We start from the raw sequence: 21373 nt of genomic DNA, 5'->3' as shown, positions 1-21373 counted from the left end.
AAATGAGTATTTCGGTGTTTAGCCAAAAATGTTAAAGTTTCTACCACAGACATACACACATACATACGCACGCACGCACGCACAGACAGACAAAGTTTACCATCGCATAGGCTACACTTACGTGAGCCAAAAAGGGAAACTGACTGGGTTCACGATGGCTCAGGGGTAAGATAAACCACGCAAAAATAAATTCTTTGAAAATTTGAGACTCACATTTCTGTTCAAAGTGGTCAGAGGGCTGGTCCCCGCAGTACCCCCTGAGAAATTTCTCCAGCAACAAAAATCAAAAAGACAAGTGAAACAAGAGTGAACAAAGACTTTACATCATCAGCCACAGTCAGAAATATCACAAGAAACAACAGCCAGTGCTTTACTGTCACAGTGGAGTGTACTAAAACTGACACCAGTGTACAGGTACTCTTTTTTCACAAGAAGTTATTGACTGGAACAACCTTGATGACAACACGATCCAGTCGTCAACGGTCAACGAATGGGCAGAGGAAAACTGCCAACCGCTGATTAAAACACCAAGTGCTCTCCCCAATTTTTCTGCCAACGGCAACGGGTCGGAATATTCCCAAGTTTGGGACCTGTTGGCGACGGTAATATATCAAGATCAAGATTGCTCGCTCTTTACCTAGGATGTTCTCAAGCGGTGAGTGTTTAAATGTAAGGGTGTTTGTACTGTGTGTAAAAGCCTGACAGTATCTGTGATGGTTTACTGCAGTCGGCAAAGTTCTCGGTAAAGTTCTCGCTGCCGCTATTCCAGCAGACGACATTTTCTCGTATTCATTATACAGGAACTGACGTCATCAAACATGTCTGCGCCCATGAGTTAGACAGCGCTGGAACATTCCTTAGCAACACGCTGCTTTTCTGGCGAATTTACTGCTTGTTTTGATCTTTTATCAACCTCAACATGGCAGTTTCACCTCACGAAGAAAAGATGGTGAATCTTCAGCATCAGATGAGGCAAAATCAAACGGATCTACAGGAGTTTATTGCTGATCTAGGGAACTGGGAAGACGAGATGAAAACAAAAGAACAAGATCTCAAAAAGAAGAAAACCGATGGACCGGAGGTTTGGCACATGTGTTTGTCTTTGTGTGGTTTTGATAGTAATATTGCAAAATCATTTTCCCAGATAGATAAAAAAAAATAAAAAAAAGGCGTTGCACTTGCAGAGATAGATAGATTTTATTCTGATAGAGTTGGTACTTCTAACTTGGACTGATTCAGGGTGCACAGCCCTAAAAGTCCAAAAAATGTACCAGCAAGAACACGCCAGTAAATACAGCACCCTATTAGGCCTATACTCACGTGACATGATTGTATATATGTGACTATCCCCCAAATTCGATTTATTCAAAAACGCACCGAGCGGTGCTGCTGATCGAACTTAGGACCATGTATTCCCTCATTTGCATTCTAGTTTGTGATGATAAATGGTATTTTGACTTTGAAATTAGCTTCAACGCAAAATATTTATTTTCTTATTCAAGGTGAGTTTTCTAATAAATCAAATTTGGGGTAAAATCGATCGAATAACATCACAAATTTGCTTCAGTTGCAAAATCTTGCCATGATTTCCCCCTCAAGATAATTGTACTGCTTGAAATTGAAGGAGTAAACATTCAGTCTGCAGTTAAATGTACATGTCACATGAGTTTAGGGTGCTGTATTTACTGGCGTGTCTAGCAAAAAAGCAAACTTTACTAGCCAAACCAACAATTTGTTTCAGCAACTTTACTTGCATTTGGCGAGTAGATGAACATTTCTACTTGCCAGTTACATGTTTCTACTCGCCATGGTGAGTAAAATACTCACCACTTTCAGGGCTGGGGTGAAACCCAAAAATTATAAGCAGTATAGGTTGCCTTCCAAACAAATTCTGTTTTTCATTTTCATAGCCGGGATGTCGTTAGGCGTCGGACATTGGACATAGACCGATTAAGACTAAGAGGCTCAAATGTCCGATTCACATTGCCGCATGGTGGTCAGATGTCCTATCGTTTTCAACTGAGCGCTGGCAATTTCCGATAATAACTCAATTCCTTCGGACAGCGCGATATTCCATAGTGTTCCTTTTAAGGTACACATTTTCAAAAAGTGACCAAGCACCCTCGCGTACAGGTGCACTAAAGTTATGCAGTGCGGATCTTGCGTTTGGGTGACGCCCGTCTGCAGCACATTAAAGTTAGAAGTATGGGAGACAACTCCTACTGACTAAGTCTTGCGTCTGATTTTGCTTTCAGTTCGATACATTTTGACGAAGCGCACTGAGTTATGCCACCGAAAAGTAAAAATAAAGCCTGCCAAAGTTCAACAAAAGCTGAACACGTTTGGCTATTCAATGGCATCCTGTGCTACATTAGGGTCAAAAACAGTGTGGAACACGGCGAGCGTCATTCTTGAAAAGGAAAAAATTCTGACGTCCTATTGAAATTTCTGAAAGCGGTCAAATGTCCTATTGATGCTGAAGAGCTAGGACATTTGTCCTATAGGTATGAATTTGTAGCAACATCCCTGTCATAGGTACACTATATACACTTTCTCTTTCATTTTTGTGACCTCAGGCTCACCAAACAGTGAGGACAGTTGCCCTGTATAGGAATTGCCTCAGTAAAAATTAAAAAAAAGAACAACATGTATAAAGTAAACAATCTTGTTGGTAATGTTGAACTATAGTGTTGTGAAATAAAAGCTGACAATCCAGTGTCATTACATGTATTAATTTATTTTTGATAAAACTTAAAAGTCCCTTTGATCAAACCAGGGAATATTTATCGTAAAATTAATTGACGGATTGAGCTCCAACTAAAAGCATGAATAATTAATTTGGTCCTTTGATCAAGGAAAATGGCGGCCATATGGTAGGGAAAAGGCATACATAATATCAACAGAATTGTCTCCCTTCCTGCTAAAAATAATGGCTGTGCCGATGTTTTCCTTCTATTCTCTAAAATCAATGTAAATGAAAGGTTTCTGTTCAGTTCATTCCTTAAACTTCAAAGGTATCTAAAAAAGTAAAATGACTTGTTCAGTAAATGTTGTGCTTACAACTATAAGAGCATGTTCTGCAAAATTAGAAGCGTACATTTCAGTAGAAAACCTGAATTTACAACGCTAAAGTTCAGCATTACCAACTCATCCATTGAGTAAACCTGCATCAGCATATATGGTCCTTATGCCGCTCTGACACAGTGCAGAATTGCCCTTGCGAGTAGAATTCGCCAATAAATCTTACAGATCGGGACATGGTCACCATAATATACATTAAAAAAAAACCCATAAAAGTCACAAATTGTAATAATGTTATACCATTTGGCGACACCACCGAATGTACGGCCCCCGGCGTGAGCGGACACCTGACATGTACGGACACATTTGCTCGGCACGGAGTGTTTTCCTTCTATATTTGCCCCCCCTTAAACGGACACCTGCAAAACGTGGACGCGGACACTCATTTTCGGTCCCAACAGCAGGTCATACCTCCAATGTACGGACAGACCATCGTCAAATTTTCACCACAACAAAATCGATAACAGAGCAGTCCGGCTCTTGGTACAAAGATCACAGCCACAATGGCGTGACGACAGTCACTGGTAACTTGAGTGCACCTGTACCCATCAGGAGGGGGGGTAGTTTTGGTCAGAAGTGGAGTACATGCGAAGATGCCAACATGAAACTGCACTGTGCTCATTATTCTTGTCTGTTGACGTAAACAACAGAAACCACAGTCGATGAAGGTCCTGAGCGAAAGAGAGTGAAAAACCGGCCACAGTTCTCAGCATCGTGTGTCTGTGTGTAACCTCTTTCATTGACAAGATACTCTTGTTTCCCCTCAGCCTTGACCATGAGTCGGTTGCCTAATCTGTGAACCCTTCAGTTGTCTTGCTTTGTCAAAAGTTACGACACAGTCAACTGGTTTTGCTCTGAGTGAACAGTTGGAGCTGACCTCTCTGGCCATGGCTGGAGGGAGTGAGAGAGAGAGGGAGGGAGGGGGGGATGGAGGGGTAGCTGGCTAAACTCGGTGGGGTGTCCGGTGTCACTGCATGTCAGCAGGAAGAGCATTGGAGAGAAATAGAGAGGTGTACTCTTCCACACAATTTCCAAGCATCAGTTGTCACGGCTTGGGGTAGGCATTTAGTGAGGGAGAGTGAGAGCTGTGTTATGTACAGTGTATTTCCGACTGAAGAGTGAAAAGTCACTGCCATGCCACATGATCGGCATGCAGTCAATAAAGATGAAAATAAATTACATGATTATGACATGCAGCTCTATCTGCTGCTATTTATTCAAACTGGTCTTCAAGCTTATTCTTGCAAGGCATCTGCACACGCTCCTCTGTGCTGTGTTTGTGTGGCTGCTTTCGTATGTCAGTGCATGGTGAGTGTGTTCACTGCCTTGAGGATTTATTTTATCTCTTCTTTTCAACACTTTTCATACAAATCATTTTTACAGAACGTTTAAAGAAGTATTAGGAGTTTATTGTTTAGCAGCCACAAGAAGTGATTAGCATAGACTCAATGCTGTTGTTTGTGTGTGTATGGGGGAGGGGGTGGTGTGGTCACCCCTCCCGTGACCGGACACCTGCAATGTACGGACAGTTTTGCTATGGCCCAAGGGTGTCCGTTCATGAGAGGGACTGCTGTAATTATATTTATGACTTACTATATTTGGGACTTATAATACTTGGGACTTATTATAATGTTTATATTGACTATCAAGCAAACAAGTAAAATTTCAATAAAAACTAAACTTCCGACTCCGATCCCCTCCCCTGTTTATGACTGGCCTTTGGCTAGTACTTCTCATAATTTACTAGCCAGAGAGCAAATTTTACTCACCAAACCAACCATTTGTTTCAGCAACTACACTCGCATTTGTCGAGTAGATTAATATTTCTACTCGCTATTTACATATTTCTTCTCGCCATGGCAAGTAAAATAGTCACCACTTTCAGGCCTGAAAATACCAACAGTGAAAAGTAAACTGATGTGCACTGTCTGGCGGCTGGAGAACAAGTGACAAAGAGATGCGGTTGCAAAAGCTTTTATAGCATTCAATTGCACAATGGCTTCATTCGTAAGGTGTTTGCAAGCACTTGCAAGGCCACTCGCAACATTGGTAATAAATTCGGAAAAAATTCTATATGGATTTGTATGCATTCGCAATGATCGGCAGAAATTCGCGAGCACTCGCAACCATTCGTAAGACATTCGCAAGGATTCGTTTGGCTACAAATCTATCAATATTTTTTCTGTCCGATCTTCTTTTTTTTGCCAAATTCAATATTTTTGTAAAGGATATTCGGGACTGTGTTAAGAGCAGCATTTGAAAATCTTATTAAAGGTTGCAACTCAAGACTTTTTCTAGTTTTGTGCGTTGATAAGTAAGACAATTGTCTGGTAATGTACGTTTTACTGAAGAATGTGTGAGGTATCAATTTGCTACATCTAAGGGGCCAGGTTTTTAGCTATTGATTTTGCTTGAATGTATATAAGTAGAGCCATGCATACAGATCAAATAATTAATTTCTCAAAGATCTCCATCAGAGTGTACAGAATACCTGTCCTTCTACCCTTGATGTAAAAAGGAAAGGAGAATCTGAAGTGAGTATGAAGCTTACAATTAGTGAATTAATTACATAATGAATGTACATTTATTATAATTATAGTAACTGTTATGTGAATTGAACTGAACTTTCAGAAAATGCCACCAGTAAGGAACAGCCTGGTCAAGAAAAAGCTGAAAAAGAAAAAGAAGAAGAAGCCAGAACAAGGCAAACCAAAGAAAATTAGTGGCTTTGACTTCAAAGCCTGGGATAAATTTGATGTGGTAAGTGTGCATCAGGATTCAGATAAACAAAACTATCAGATAAAGTTGTGTAATTTGTCATCTTAAAATCAGCTATTGTCTAATGACTATAGAGAAATTCACATAAAAGTGACACTTTCAAAATTTGTCTTTTTCTCTCAATTGTATGCATTATGGTACACATTCAAAGTTGAACTTAAAAATGTAACTGCAAAGAACTCCCTCTTCGTTACATGTTTTCTTTTACATAAAAGTCATGAATATCATAACAATATAGAAATAATTTGTTTTGTCAGTTGTCTTGATTTTGCTATCTTTTTTGCTAGGACAAAGCCTTGCAAGAGATTGATGGAGAAGAGAAAAAGTCTTCTTCAGAGTATGAAACGGATGAGGAATGGGAGATGGAGAGAAAGAAGCATCTCGCCAACGAAGAAAAGAACACAGTAAGTGTAACCAGTGCATAGGCTAGTCAAAGATCTATAGTGGTACTAGTAGTATAATACAATTAGTAGCAATCCCTGACTGGTGGTACATTTGATTTTTTTCTCACTTAGTATGAAAAGTATGCCATTGTCTTTTTACAGTTTAATGTGACATTTCAAAAGCTTGTTTGATTGTAGGTTTGTTTTAACTTTTATTTTGGTTGTACATATATATATATATCACAGTAGATATTGATGTATTAACCCATAGGCTGGTTGTCGCGACATATGTCGCGCTACTTTACGTATACTGTCACCTGGTTGTCACGACATATGTCGCGCTACTGGCTCAGTCTGTTTGGTCGGTTCCGATTACCTCCCATGGATGCGAAAACCTAAATGACCGTTTCTCTTTATTTTTCTCTCTGTTAATTCACCAGTGGCTATGTAACATGTGTTGCAGAATTGCACCAGTTTAAGGGTTAATATTTGTGTGAGTTTGCATCACACCTTTAGGTTAATGCTATTATTACATGTATTTGGCTAAAAGAACAAACAGACATTTTCAGCAATGCTATACCAAAGTCTGTTAATGCTAATAGTACATGTACACGTATTTAATTGGCTAAACGAATGTGACTTGGAACTTGGTTGAACTACATGGAGTTCATTTACTGCTGAGAGATAACAAGTTTTCTATCGAAACATTGGCCCATCTTTTTGCAGGGCAATTCCCACCTGTCTGCAGGGGCCTATGAAGTGGCCGTGGAGTGCTATTCACGCGGCATAGAGCTGGATCCCACCAACGCCCTCCTCCCAGCAAACCGTGCGTTGGCACTGATCAAGATGGAGAAGTGAGTTTTCTGCATCTTGAGCATGAGTCTGGTGATTATGATTGTGTTTTGTTCATCCATGGGGTTGTGAGTAAGTGTTGAGAGTAGAAGGAAAGGGTGAGGGTGGGGGTGTGGTATGTGTTAAAATAATAAGTGGGCACTGGTGTTTCGTCAAGCTTTCATTTTCAGCTGATGATTTAGACTTCCTTGAAGTAACTCGACATTAAGTAATACAAGAGAGATTTTTTGGCTTCATTTACAGGTATGGAGCAGCAGAAGTGGACTGCACATCGGCCATCGCTCTTGACCCTCTGTATGTGAAGGCGTACCTGAGACGAGCGGCAGCTAGAGTGGGTCTTCAACGTCTTGAGCCGGCGCTGGAGGATTACAACCGAGTCCTGCAGCTGGAGCCAGGCAACGTGCAGGCCCAGAAGGAAACTGAAAGGCTGCGGAAGGTTGGTTTAGGAAGAGTGTTGGTGCGAGATGGGTGGGGGAATGCGAAATAGGTGTATGTGTACACATGTGTGTGTGCTTTGCAGAAGGTGCTAATGTGTCTGTGATTAGTGTGAATAAAATGAATATGAATATGTAGAACAGAAATCTAAACAACAAAAAGTAGAACAGAGTTGGAGAAGGGAAGATGGGTTGACATGTGTTTGAAAGGGTGCTGTGAGAGAGGGAGTGTGTACGTGTGTGTGTGTTTGTATGTGGGTGTGTGTGCATGTGTGTGTGTGTCTCTTTTTTGTGTGTGTCTGTGTATGTGTGTGCAAGATGTGTTAATAAAAAAAAGATACCAAGCGCTATTTCACCAAAAGAAACAACCCTGACATATAACCTCTTTTATCTTCAGGAAATACAGAGGGAGAAAGATGGCCCAAGACCAGAAGCATCATCATTGGAGAAGATTTCCACCAGTGAAGTGAAAGCTGTGTACAAACCGCCGGAACAGAGATCTAAGGTAACCATGTGTGGTGTACATTGAATGGGTATTTTCAAGCAGTTACGTTTGAATACCATTCCAGTTGTTTGAAGCACACTTAACATTAGTACTTGATTTATTTGCATTTCACAATGATTTGTTAAGAGTTTCCAATGACACACCTAAATGAGGTAAGTACAAACATTACATTGTTTCATCTCTTATTGTCGTTTTCCTCTAGATTTGGGTCAACTGCTTGTTGATGATTCTTTTTTTGGAGGTAAAATGTCAAAAACGCAAAGCAGGAGGTTCCGAGACTATTCTTCAGTGTCATTTTTAGCAATGCTATACCAAAGTCTGAAAGAACATATCAAGTAAAAATACTATTTTGTTTGACTGACCAGCCCAACTCTTTAATGATGTTACACTTACAGTTGCATAGAGTATGCATGGAAGTAAAATGAACTTTTGCTTACTTGCAGAAACCACTGAGGAGGATAGAGATTGAAGAGATCGGCATCAAAGAGAACACAGAGCGGAAAGCAGCCATTGCCAAGGTCGAAGCACAGCAAAGCAGTGTTAAGAAAGAGATTGAAGCTAAGGACAGACAGATATTTGAGAAATTCACCGGCAAAGCTAGCGGTGACACAAATAAAAGCAGAGACTCAAAACTTAATGGTGATGCAGAAAGCCAGGTTTTTGCTAGCACTGAAAATGGTTCACAAACATACTCTCACAATTCACACACCTGTGAAAAAGACGTTGCAGGCTCTAAAGATTCCAAGTTGGACAACAGTATTGTGCCTCCAGTGAAGACTGTTGCACAAGCAAACAAGAAAAAGGATTCAAAAGGTTCGCAGAAGGAAACTTCCACCCCTAAGCCCATCTCTCCACGTGGGGGAGTAGTTGCTCATCCTCTTGAGAGAGAACCGCCGCAAACGTCCTTCCAGTTCCAGGGCGATTTCAAAGTGCTGAAGAATGATCTCCAGGCTTTCTATGCATACTTCAAGGTGAGGAGCATGAGATCTCTATCTTTTGTGCAGGTTATCAGGAGGCACAGGCATTGATCTCACCTTCTATTATACTTTGTTTTTGCTCCCCCCCCCAACACCCTTTTTGCAGCATTTTTGTTGTCAGTCTTACACCTAAATCCCCTTCCCCACCATTTGTAGAATTCCTGTCGTCTGTCTTACAGTTACAAAAAGAAGTATTAATTAACAGTGTCACAAAGTCATATGCGCTCAAATTTGAGAAATTTGATCAGTATCTCTTGCTGTTCCAGCCGAGGTTGGACCCAAGACCAGAAAGAAAGAGTGGTGCACTAACCACTGTGCCATGACCACTTTCTTTATTACATGTATTATGCACAAACTGTTTTTTGCTTAGATTTTCAATCAGCTCTTTTTTGGTGTGCAGAGGATTGACCCTGCTCTGTACCCCAAATTGTTTGGTCAGAGTCTGGAGGCACCCATTCTCTTGAAGATCATGGATTGTCTTCAGGAATGCTGCATACCGTGAGTATTTGTACTTTTGTAATAGCATTATAGTACCAGCAATGGTCACTCTTTGAAGATAATAAAAATGCAGAACTGAATCATAAGCAGATTCCACACAAACAAGAAATTCCTCCGATAGGAAAAACACCCCCGTTGGTCAAAGGGAAATAACCATTCTCACTGCACCCATTCTCACTGCCACCAACTGAGAAGGTTATTTCCCTTTGACCATGAATATGTTTCTGTATAAATCCTTGTAGAATCTTAATCCAGCAATAACTCCCTAACCGTGTGTTTGACTGGTCCCAATTTTTGTAAGGACCGTCTCAGGAATGTATAGAACCTGTTCACCAAGTTTGGTGACGATCGGTCCGTTCATTCTTGAGATCTATATGCGAACACAAACACACAAACAAACAAACAAACAAACACATCGAGTGAAACCTATACACACCCCTATACCGGGGGTGTAAAAACACAGAAGCAGGACTTTTCAGGATGATTACCAAAAATGTACAACAACAAAAAACTGAAACAAGAAGGTATGCTCACAATTGTTATTACTGGGGTGCATACGTTACAAATACACAAGTTTTATTGAATGAGCTTCAGGCAAGGGAGACAAAGACAACAGTGAGAACGGCTTGGTACATACATATTAAACTGTTACCTGGCATTGAAAGAATGAAAGTTTGATGACGGCTAACATCACTTATAGTAAAAGGAATATCAGTTAATTTCATAATTACTGTACAAATATCTAAAGTGTGATAATTGTTTGATTTAAATGCGAGAGAAACATTTTCTTTTTCAGCAGATTTTCTTTACTTTTGTTCCAGAGCCAATGAAGACTGCTTCGACCGCCTAAAGAGCCTTTCGGAAGTCAAGCGCTTCTCAATGATCGTCATGTTCCTGTCCTCCAAAGAAAAACAAGGTGATTGCATGCATATCTCTTTCGACATGTCTCTGTTTAGTCTTCGTGTGTTCATGTGTGTGTGTGTGTGTGTGTGATATTGTGTACCTGCAATTAATAAAGCTGTTTTGTAAATGGTGTTAAAAATGGTAGGACATGCTGCAATCTTGTTCTTTTTCTGCGTTCATGGACTGAAAACTCCCACGTACACTCATGTTTTTGCACAAGTGGGGTACTCATGTTTTTGCACAAGTGGGGTACTCATGTTTTTGCACAAGTGGGGTACTCATGTTTTTGCACAAGTGGGGTACTCATGTTTTTGCACAAGTGGGGTACTCATGTTTTTGCACAAGTGGGGTTTTACTTGTATGACTGTTTTCAGACCGCCGCTTTGGCAGCCATACGTTGATTTCGAGGATACATGGTTTGTATTTCTATGACCCAATGAACTCCGACATGGATTACAGAATCTTGGTCTAGTGATTGAGTGTACACACAAAGGGGGATACGGCACTAGCAGGTCTGCACATAAGTTGACCTGGGAGATCAGTAAAATCTCCACCCTTAACCCACCAGGCTAGCACGGCCATCAACATCGAACGCAGAAGAAGAAGAACCCACCAGGCAAGGCCGTGATTCGAACACTCAACTTTATGTTTGGGAGGCCGGAGTCTTATCTTCTAGGCCATTGCGCCCGTCCTGCAATCAATGCAGGTCTCATTTCATACTTCATTAATTTTTATTGCTTGGAAATCCTGGTCGATTCCTCCCAGTGGAAAGCTAATCAGCGATAAAAGTCGCACTTACGGAGGTGTGCGTCGAGGTGTAACCAGCCACCTGCATTGCTGGCAGACTGACCAAGCTAGGTCTTTTTCATGTCACAGCGGCGACACGAGGTTGGGACATTGCGTGAAGTTAATGCTATGAAAGATGAATTTGTTCTCACCGTGTACACTGGGTGTTGTCCATGCCTCAACGTTAGACAGCCAGATGTCGTTAACTGTGTAACGTAACATAAATAACACAGATTTGTTTTTGTATCTCCGGTCTTGTCAACAGTTTTAAGTTGTACATTCTGACACGTTTGTCTGTTTTACCCTTCGATTTTGTGCAGGTATTAAAGAGATCTTCCAGTACCTGAGAGGGAAATCAGCCCACCAAGAAGGAGAAATTGATGCACTGATGAAAAAGTATGAAGTCTGAGGATTGTTGAAATGCCAGTTGTCTGTGTTTCTTTCGTTTGGCAGTTTGAATTCTAGCTCCGTTTATGTTTGAATGAAATTTTTGGGATGCCTGAGGTCTGAAGTGGTTTCAAGTTTATTGGAACTGAAAGAAAGAGGATGCACATGACAAATCTGTACACATGTGTAACCATATTGGGAGAGGAAAAATGTCTCCATATCAGCTTCTGTACATTGGAACTTATTGAATGAATGAGCATTGGACCGGCTTGCATTTAACACTTTGTAGATAACTGCAGGGAAATGTCAACAGTATGCTTTCATGCTGTATGGTCTCTTAAACTGGAGATTGGAGATGTATTGTGTGATGAATTTGTGTGGATGATTGAAATGCTATGTTTGAACAAAATAAATACAATTCAGCATTACCAATTCTGTTTCCTCATGTTCGACTTGCATTTACAGATGTTCAGAGCATGCATGAATTTTTTCTCACAGCCAAGTCAAATGGGGGACAGCACTCATACATGCGCGCGCGCACACACACACGAAAAAAAACAAAAAACGATGTAAATTTTAAAAGTTTTTGATCGCTTTCACACAGTAATGCACATTTTTTTCAACCACACAAGATTCCATCACAAATCTACAAGAAAATTCCCGATGCTTTTGAGGTAGGGCCGGGAACAGTGGTCAGACAGCTCATCGAACGTCACCCACATATAATCTGTGGAGTTTTCCTTGTCTGGTATAACGTCGCCCTCTTTATACCATGCCTTGTAAAAGAACACCTGGGATGAAGAAAGGAAATCTGCTCAAACAAAATTATTGTATTGTCTGACTTTTCCAGTGAACACAACCACAGGTAACATGTACACTTAAACGGTAATGTGCAAATTGGTTCAACCAGAAATTCAGGTGAACAAAAGAAACCAGAATAATTTTGTACAAAAGGTTCTTTTCAAATTCAACGTTTTCTGTAATGAAAATGAAAAAAAGAATACAAAATCATTTCATAATCATACAGTCTCATCAGTACACACACACAAAAGCAGGAAAAAGGCTCCAGTGAAACAACAACCCACCTTTGCTCCCGTGCCTATGCTGGCTTTGGGTGGAAAGCGATATTGATGAAAGCCACACGGTGCATTCCCAAGAAACTGAGCACCGACTTGCTGGCCACACAGATTCTGCAAAACCCTCTCTGCTGCCTGCAACATTATTCAGCTGTAACTGTTGACTTCACAGTATTAGCCAGGCGTATTTTAAATCATTAAAACATTAAGACAAGCCATAATTCAGGATTCAGGAAGCCATATAAATTGTACCTTTTTTTCCGTATCATGTCTCACTGTTTTCACTGTGACACCAAAAAATGAACAAACAAACAGTTACATTGCTGTTACATCTCTGAATGTAACTGTTCATTATGTGTGTGTCTGCAGCAGATTGTTTTCTCCCATTCAACTAAATCTCTCCCCCCCCCCCCCCCCCCCCCCCCCACTACCTCATCTCAAGTATTGCATCATAACCCACAGTAATTAAACCCCTCACTGCCCACTGTCATAGACATTGCATTCCCCCTTCAAACAAACCACGTTCCCCCACCTACTCAACACACAGAACTGTAAATTCTTTTTTAATATTGTCACCACCCCTCACAACTCTCAAATTCTTAATAGGTGATGGTGAAGCACTTTCTCCATCTATCTGACCTTTAACAAGTCGCGTAAGGCGAAAATACAACATTTAGTCAAGTAGCTGTCGAACTCACAGAATGAAACTGAACGCAATGCAACGCAGCAAGACCGTATACTCGTAGCATCGTCAGTCCACCGCTCATGGCAAAGGCAGTGAAATTGACAAGAAGAGCGGGATAGTAGTTGCGCTGAGAAGGATAGCACGCTTTTCTGTACCTCTCTTCGTTTTAACTTTCTGAGCGTGTTTTTAATCCAAACATATCATATCTATATGTTTTTGGAATCAGGAACCGACAAGGAATAAGATGAAAGTGTTTTTAAATTGATTTCGAAAATTTAATTTTGATCATAATTTTTATATATATTTTTAATTTTCAGAGCTTGTTTTTAATCCAAATATAACATATTTATATGTTTTTGGAATCAGAAAATGATGGAGAAGAAGATAAACGTAAATTTGGATCGTTTTATAAATTTTTATTTTTTATTACAATTTTCAGATTTTTAATGACCAAAGTTATTAATTAATTTTTAAGCCACCAAGCTGAAATGCAATACCGAAGTCCGGGTTTCGTCGGAGATTACTTGACCAAAATTTCAACCAATTTGGTTGAAAAATGAGAGCGTGACAGTGCCGCCTCAACTTTCACGAAAAGCCGGATATGACGTCATCAAAGACATTTATCAAAAAAATGAAAAAAACGTCTGAGGATATCATACCCAGGAACTCTCATGTCAAATTTCATAAAGATCGGCCCAGTAGTTTAGTCTGAATCGCTCTACACACACACACACAGACAGACAGACACACACATGCACATACACCACGACCCTCGTCTCGATTCCCCCCTCAATGTTAAAACATTTAGTCAAAACTTGACTAAACGTAATAAGAAAAAGAATGGTAAGTTTATGTTCAAAGACAAACGAGGCTGATTAAACAAACCAAGATGTCTCTTCTTGACCCCGTCTTCCGAAGTGAAACAACTGACGTCAAAAGCAAAACAATGTTCGAGAAGACATCATAACGCGAACAATAGTGTCACATAAACATTCTGTCGCTTCTTCTGTATTTCTCCCATAAACTGACAAAGCATTTCATGAACAAAGTTTGTCTCAGTGACTTCATGTCAGCAGTAGAATTTTACTCATCGCTAGGCTACTCATCATAGGTCATCGCTAGGCTGTGCATATATCGGTATTGGATATCATCAATCAATGACAAAAAAATCACATTCACATCACTTCAGGTCCTTGGCTACTCCTCCTACTCACAGGTATGAACAGAGCAAATACAGTGGAACCCCATTTCAACCCCCTCCCCCCATTTTTTTCAAAGATTCCCTCACTTTTAGAACCCTGGTTTCTCACACTTTCTGTTCATAAACCCTCCCTCCCTTTAAAGACATGCTTTACTCATAGTTTTAGAGGTCTTAAAAGAGACAGGCATGGGAATTGAACATTGCAAAAAAGGCTGAAAATTTATAACTGAAGACGCGAATTAGCGTCAAGGCGACGGCGCTTCGCGCCTAGTCTTACTAGGGGGGTCCGGGGGCATGTCCCCCCGGACAAAAATTTCTCCAAAGAACCCAGATGGTGCAATCTGGTGTCATTTGAGCTCCAAGTTTGCCATTAAATTCTGGTTTTTTTTTTAGTACCAATTTTTGCTTTTTTGAAGAAAAAAAAATATACATGTACATGTATTATATGGTTTAAATTTGTTAAAAAAATTGATCTGTTGAGACAAACAGGAAAATGTAACTTGTAACACAATCAGTGCAATCTGGTTTACTTTCAAACATAAAAGTTCAAGTAACTGAGGCGGGCGGTAGCAGTGCGTGAACAAAGTACAGAAAGTTTTCGTGGGCTTTTGCGCAAAGGCAAAAATAACCGGTGCTTTTTTTGTGTGCCTTCCCCCTTTATTTTTTCGGCGGACACTTTTGCTTTTTCGGCGGAACAAAAACAAAAAATCAGCAGATAATTCCCATGCCTGAGAGAGAAAGAGGGGGGGGAGGGGGGGGGGGGGTGTCCACCGTAGCTCAAATAAATCCAATCTTACCTGTCTCATGGACTCTCCCTCCTGCCTTGGTCCCTGTGGGAACACCCAGTGTGACTTGTCCCCCAATGTCTGTTTGACCAGAAGTACCAGTGGCTTGTCCAGTCTGCGTTCCACTGACCGCTGGTCATTCTTTTCATCTGCCTCTGAACAAGAAGGGGAAAATATTCAATACTCAATTCACACAAATCTGTACATGTATGTGGCTAGAGTGTCACCTCTGTGCCAACATACTCTCGATCTACCCCCCCCCCCCCCCACGCACACACTCTGCCATTGTTGTCTCTCTCTCTTCAAACACATTGTGAGCATAAACATTTTGTTCTTTATGCACATGTAAATACACAGCATTTTTGAATTTCAGCAATGCATGTTATATTAACATCATTAACCATTATGATAAACACACCTCATTCTCTCAACCAAAGGCCATTCACCAGAAATGTTTTCAAGAAAACTGGATATATATATGATATATGTAGCTGCTACATTTCTGAAATGAAAGACTTGTGCCTTACATACAAGTTACATCAATACATGTTAACCACACAACCGCGTACATGTACCTGTGATTCTTGCAGCAGGTGTGAACTGTTTGGCCTCAGCCTCCCACGCATCCTCCAGATCAAGGGCTGTAACTCTTGCTCCCTCCACTTCACCTTCCCCCGTCTCATTCTCTTCCTGCTGCTTTCTCTTTGCTTCAATGGCTCTGAGATGGAACAGAACACAGAATTACATTGCTGAGTTAATGAAAAATGTATAATGATACAAGCACTTAACCAAATGATTTATAATCAAACTTAACTTCATACCAATGTACTGTGTAGGTGGCTAAGTTCTAATTCTAGCTGTTGCAATTAAGCAGTCATTCAAGAATGATTTAATTGTAAGAATCAGGTTGCATCCGTCTTCAAATACATGCGCTTGCACACACACACACACACACACACACACAAGAACACAAATACAGACACACACACATTTCTCTCTGCTTCTTTGTCAATCTTTCTCCCTCACTTACAGGCCCAGGCATGCATGCATGTATTGCAGCTGAATCATGCAGATGAACCATAAATCACGAGGATGACCTGTTAATCATGCACACACCCACATATAAACACACATACAGTTGTACACAAAGACATTCAATCCTAGCTATTAGTATTACTATTAGTATTACTCACTTGTCCTCAATAGCACGGAGCTCCTGATCTGACAGAAGACTTGTCTCCAGTTCCATCTGAGCCATCATGTCAGCATACTGCTGCTCAAGCTCTGTCTTTTCTGCCGTGATGATTGGCTGTCTTTGAAGGCACACAGCGCTGACTAGCTGCCATTGGCCAGGTGTACACAGTGCTCCTGACGATGACTGTCGCAGCTGGAGGTAATTTCTCACTGAAACATACACACAACAAAAAAACCCACAAAAGTAAGCCCTTATTCTGTTTGGAATAAATTACCTGCAGGAATCTTTTCCAATGGAAATGTGTTTCTAGAAAACATGTTGCAGGGTAGAGCTATTTTTCTCTTGATGGAATGATAGTAATTAAGAAGAAAGCATTGCAATCAGACTGTTCAATCAATCAAACCTACATTTTTATTTGTTCTTTTCCGCAGATAATTCATCTGCCTAAATTATCATCTGCCTAATACTAATAAAGAGAGAATACTACATGGCTTGCTGTGTCGTACCAGATTTACACGAGTTGTTTTTTTAAATATTGAACTGCGAGCGAAAGCGAGCAGTTCACTATTTGAAAAAGCAAAGAGTGTAAATCTGGTACGACACAGCAAGCCATATGTAGTATTCTGTTTATCCTACATACTGTACTTACGTGTATTTTACTGAAAATGTCCTGCAGTCGAGGCAGCTAACTTGAAGACGCTTGTTTTGGAACCTCGATCTCTTCTAAAGCCTCGTGCAATCTATTACGTCAAAGTAAAGAAACGTCACTCTGAAAGTGTGGCGTGACGTGTTAGTTCTAAAAATTCATCGAGGGTAGTTAGCGAGCGCAATTTTTTGTCTCTATAATGACGTTTGTCTCGGTGACTTTGGCATCATAAGCAGTGGAAAAACAGGTCCCTGGCAGACTTGCTTGACATGACCTCATTTACATGATATACACATGTGTGATTTGAACGATTATTATCTCACGAGTGTCTCTCTCACGTATGTAGGATAATAAAAGTTACAGCCTCTCAGTCTCACAAAACCCAGACATAGAATAATATAGAACTTTAAAAGATTACTCTCTCAGTCTCACATGAGTCACAATAACTGAATGAGTTATACAATTCAATTCAAACTGAAAGTAATAAAACAAATTCCAAATTTTCCGAAGAGCAGTAAACGGAGATGGCCATTCTGGAAGCCCGAACGCCCGTAGGCCAGTCCTCGATCAACCCCGGACAAGCCACTAGTGTACTTGTGACGGAGGACCATATGCTTCCGGTAAAACCGGAAGCGCAGCGCCGAAACGGCTGCCGCCCTTGCTCCGAAACACAGAAGCCTTCGACGAGGCAAGGGTGAGATGGCCATCACATTTACAGGCATGAGCAAGTTCCAGAATGTTCACTCGCCTTGTGGGCTAGTAAATTTCAAAATTGACTAGCCCACAAAAATATTCACTCGCCCACAAAAATGAGTTACCAAAGAACAAAAAAATGATTTTTTTTTTGGCAGCAAAGTTTTATTCAACCATATTAGATGTAACCCATGGATTAGGTTGCTAGCAGCGCGCATTTGGGCACAGAAGTCTTCTTCTTCTTCTTCTTCTGCGTTCGTGGACTGAAACTCCCACGTACACTCGTGTTTTTGCACGAGTGGAATTTTACGTGTATGGCCGTTTTTACCCCGCCATTAAGGCAGCCATACGCCGCTTTCGGAGGAAGCATGCTGGGTATTTTCGTGTTTCTATAACCCACCGAACTCTGACATGGATTACAGGATCTTTTCCGTGCGCACTTGGTCTTGTGCTTGCGTGTACACACGAAGGGGGATAAGCCACTAGCAGGTCTGCACATAAGTTGACCTGGGAGATCGGAAAAATCTCCACACTTAACCCACCAGGCGGCAGCGACCGGGATTCGAACCCTCGACCTTCCGATTAAGAGGCCGACGTCTTACCACCCCGCCACAGCGCCCGTCGGGCACAGAAGTAATCAAGAAGAGAAAAACAAACTTACATAACAGATCATTAAACCAAAATCACAGGGAGATCATTTTGCAAGGAAATGTTTGGATTCACAAATATGCATCTGAATCATCATCTTTCTCAAGGCCAAGTTTCAGAGGGAGATGATGCGTGATGATGCGGTCATTTCATCCTCTGGTGTGAGACTTTGATGTTTCGTGAGCACGTATGTTTTCTAGCTTAAATTTGTCCGTACCAACAACGAATGGCCGCTTTCTCTCCTCAGAAGCGGCATGCTTTTCGCAAGAAGTACACAACATGACGTGTTTTTCCCGATCATAGTTTATAGCCAGTCTCTCTGCTCACCAGAGTCAGATTTTGTCCAGTCTGCCTGGAAGGAACGCTTCCTCTGTCCGGAGTCATACTGTTTCAGTCTCTCGGACTCCGTTCCCTCTGGTTTGGCTTTTGGGGGCTGGCAGTTGTCCAAGTATTTCCACATGTTTACAGCTTCAGATCTGCCTAGGCTGCTGAGACACGCGTGCTGCGTCGACAATTCTGATTGATTAAAATCGCGTCTACAAAAAGTCCTGATAACCCCGAAATACGGTTCTGGTCATTCTGATTGGTTAAAGGTCACTAAAGAGAATTTCACGATCAGCTCGAAGTGGAGCTCCGATCACATCTAATTTTAGCAGTCATAGACGCTTCACAACAGACAATCGTCGCTCGGAAAATGATAATACCACAGACTCAACATTTTCACTCACCAAGTGGGCGATCGTTATAAGACTTTCTACTCGCCCACACTCATTTCTGGTCGCCTGTGGCGAGTGGGCGACCGATCTTGCTCATGCCTGCATTTAACATAAACTGATTAATTACGGTAAGTTGCATTTTAGTATTTTACAAAGTGACCCTTCTGTCTCTACTCTAGTCTATAGTCTATTTTGTCATGTTTTCAGTGTCATTGACTGATTGAGCACAAAGAGTTGACATCCTCAGATAAAACATTTCACGAATGTGTGTTAGAGAGCAAACTGAACAGATGCATACTTACACACGCCATGTGAACTTCGTTTTGCTACAGCGGTGAGAGCGGAGCAGACCCGAATGGTTGCCATTTTGGACTGTCAGAGTAACCTTTCCCTCGCAAGAAGTCTGACTAATTACTGCGCGACCACGCGCGACTACCACTCAATGCATTTGTTTGAGGTCGCGCGGAATCGCGCGTGGTCGATCGCGCAGTAATTAGTCAGACCGCTTGCAGGGGAAGTAACAGAGTACCTTTCCAAATATTTTCCAAATATTAGCTACAACAAGTCGAAAGTTTGTATTACGTCGGAATTGAATCTTAACAGAATTTCAACACATTTTACAGGAAATCTTCTAACCGCATACATAGAGCAAAATTACAAACTGTGGGAAGTTTCAACGGATTAGGCCCCTACGGTGTTAAGTTGAAGCAGACGACTCAATTTTCTGTTCAGAGTGTTTTCCCTTCTCTACCGGAAGCCGACATATGTTCAGTGCGCATGCTTCAAATTGAAATAGTTGTTGACAACTGAGAAACACCACCAAATAAAATACAGTTTGAAGGCTAAACTGCAGCTGCTTAAAGCGCGTTTTTGTCTGATGAAGCCCTAAGGATAAGGACCGAGAATGAGTTTTGGGTACGTAGAGAATCTTTCGTTGTTATTTAAGAAAGGCTGTGTTAAATGTCGATTCCAAGTTGTGTCATGTTGAAACACGAATGGCATTACTGCTGTACATGATACAGTACCACTTCCAGTAGATCTGGGCATGTTCCAACTGCTACCGGTGCCCAAAAAGAGCATGCCGGTTCGAGCCCTGCAGAATTTTCCCCATGGTATATTTGCGTTGATTTCTTATTCTTGTGATGTTTGTTTAGCAGTGTGGCAGTTGTCAATGTGTGTGTAGGGGGAGGGGAGGGAGATTGAGGCGTAATTTTCGTTGCAGAAGCAGTAGGACTAGGAATTCAGAAGCCCTTCTACCTTTGAAGAAGTGTATTTCCTCATTATAATGTTTAAATAACTGCATTATGAAAGTGCTATAAAGCTAGAGTAATTAAGCTCATCATGAGTGCTCAGTTCAGCTATATATATGGCAGAAAAAAAGTGAAACTGATCCATCATGCTGATGGAATATTTAACAGTAGTAATTGTTCACAATCATAACAATCAATGAAGCATTATTGTGGTTTACACAAGAAGGAATGCCTCTTTTACAAAACATTCATATACATGTATAATACTAATAGTATATCATTATATGTTTGATTCATATGATAAACCCTAACAAAGTAGACAGATTCACACCTGCAACTCAGACTGAATAGCATGCAAAGTATTTTCTGTCTTAAAAATTGTGAGATTGCATATATTGTCATGTTTGTTATAGCTTTTGACATTTATTAAATGTAATTTCAGGTCAAACATGCGTTTTGAGGTCAAGGATGGGGGCAAAGGAGGGATATTTTGGCAAAAAGGTAATTTTTTGAACACCCTGTGTATATGTGGTGTGTGTGTGAGAGAGAGAGAGATCGAGAGATAGAGAGAGCATGAAGACAAATGCACTTTTATGCAGACCAATAGTTTCTGCATGGGTATGGCATGATCGATACATGTTTTGTTGATGGCCAGCAAAAGACATTGGCTAGTGTACATCTTCCGATTTGAAAAATGGGTCTAAAATAAGACCTTTATTCAATGAAAATGATAGAATAAGAGTTAAGACATAGAGACACAGAAAACTGTAGGAAAGCTTTGTACTTGTAGTTAGAACTCTCTTGATCAGTGCAAGATGTTGACACTTCTCCCCTGATTTGTTTGTTTTTAAAGTTATCATCTTCTTTATTAAAAATGAGGCTACTCATATTATG

The 21373-nt window shown here is 40.8% G+C and overlaps 3 protein-coding genes across 7 annotated transcripts in view; 2 read left to right on the top strand and 1 right to left on the bottom strand.

Moving 5' to 3' along the window:
• The first annotated feature begins 805 nt into the window (after window positions 1–805).
• On the top strand, window positions 806–12016 carry LOC138963983 (RNA polymerase II-associated protein 3-like). Its single transcript, XM_070335844.1, has 10 exons — window positions 806–1081; window positions 5713–5841; window positions 6147–6263; window positions 6969–7096; window positions 7338–7530; window positions 7926–8033; window positions 8477–9004; window positions 9411–9508; window positions 10330–10424; window positions 11518–12016. Exons 1-10 carry the CDS (start codon window positions 920–922, stop codon window positions 11604–11606), a joined length of 1647 nt encoding a protein of 548 aa, XP_070191945.1. The 5' UTR covers window positions 806–919; the 3' UTR covers window positions 11607–12016.
• A 138-nt stretch (window positions 12017–12154) lies between these two features.
• LOC138963984 (large ribosomal subunit protein mL46-like) lies at window positions 12155–19688 on the bottom strand. Of its 2 annotated transcripts, none has more exons than XM_070335846.1 (6): window positions 19532–19688; window positions 16525–16735; window positions 15907–16049; window positions 15344–15486; window positions 12670–12795; window positions 12155–12375 (listed from the first exon to the last, which is right to left on the bottom strand). In XM_070335846.1, exons 1-6 carry the CDS (start codon window positions 19593–19595, stop codon window positions 12223–12225), a joined length of 840 nt encoding a protein of 279 aa, XP_070191947.1. In that variant the 5' UTR covers window positions 19596–19688; the 3' UTR covers window positions 12155–12222. The 2 variants fall into 2 exon arrangements, with proteins under 2 accessions (XP_070191947.1, XP_070191946.1); XM_070335845.1 differs by lacking the exon at window positions 19532–19688 and adding an exon at window positions 18841–18988.
• A 304-nt stretch (window positions 19689–19992) lies between these two features.
• The window catches only part of LOC138963981 (coiled-coil domain-containing protein 66-like), a 43847-nt gene continuing 42466 nt past the window's right edge, over window positions 19993–21373 (top strand). For all 4 annotated transcript variants that reach the window (XM_070335842.1, XM_070335841.1, XM_070335843.1 and 1 more), the window contains exons 1-2: window positions 19993–20144; window positions 20922–20980. In XM_070335842.1, coding sequence (XP_070191943.1) covers window positions 20134–20144; window positions 20922–20980 — 70 coding nt within the window. In that variant the 5' untranslated portion in view covers window positions 19993–20133. The remainder of the gene's footprint in view (window positions 20145–20921; window positions 20981–21373) is intronic.

The sequence above is a fragment of the Littorina saxatilis genome, linkage group LG4 (genome assembly GCF_037325665.1).
Source record: "Littorina saxatilis isolate snail1 linkage group LG4, US_GU_Lsax_2.0, whole genome shotgun sequence".
Lineage (NCBI taxonomy): Eukaryota > Metazoa > Mollusca > Gastropoda > Littorinimorpha > Littorinidae > Littorina > Littorina saxatilis.
Note: the sequence above shows the minus strand (reverse complement) of the source record. Positions and strands in the feature narration are given on the sequence as shown.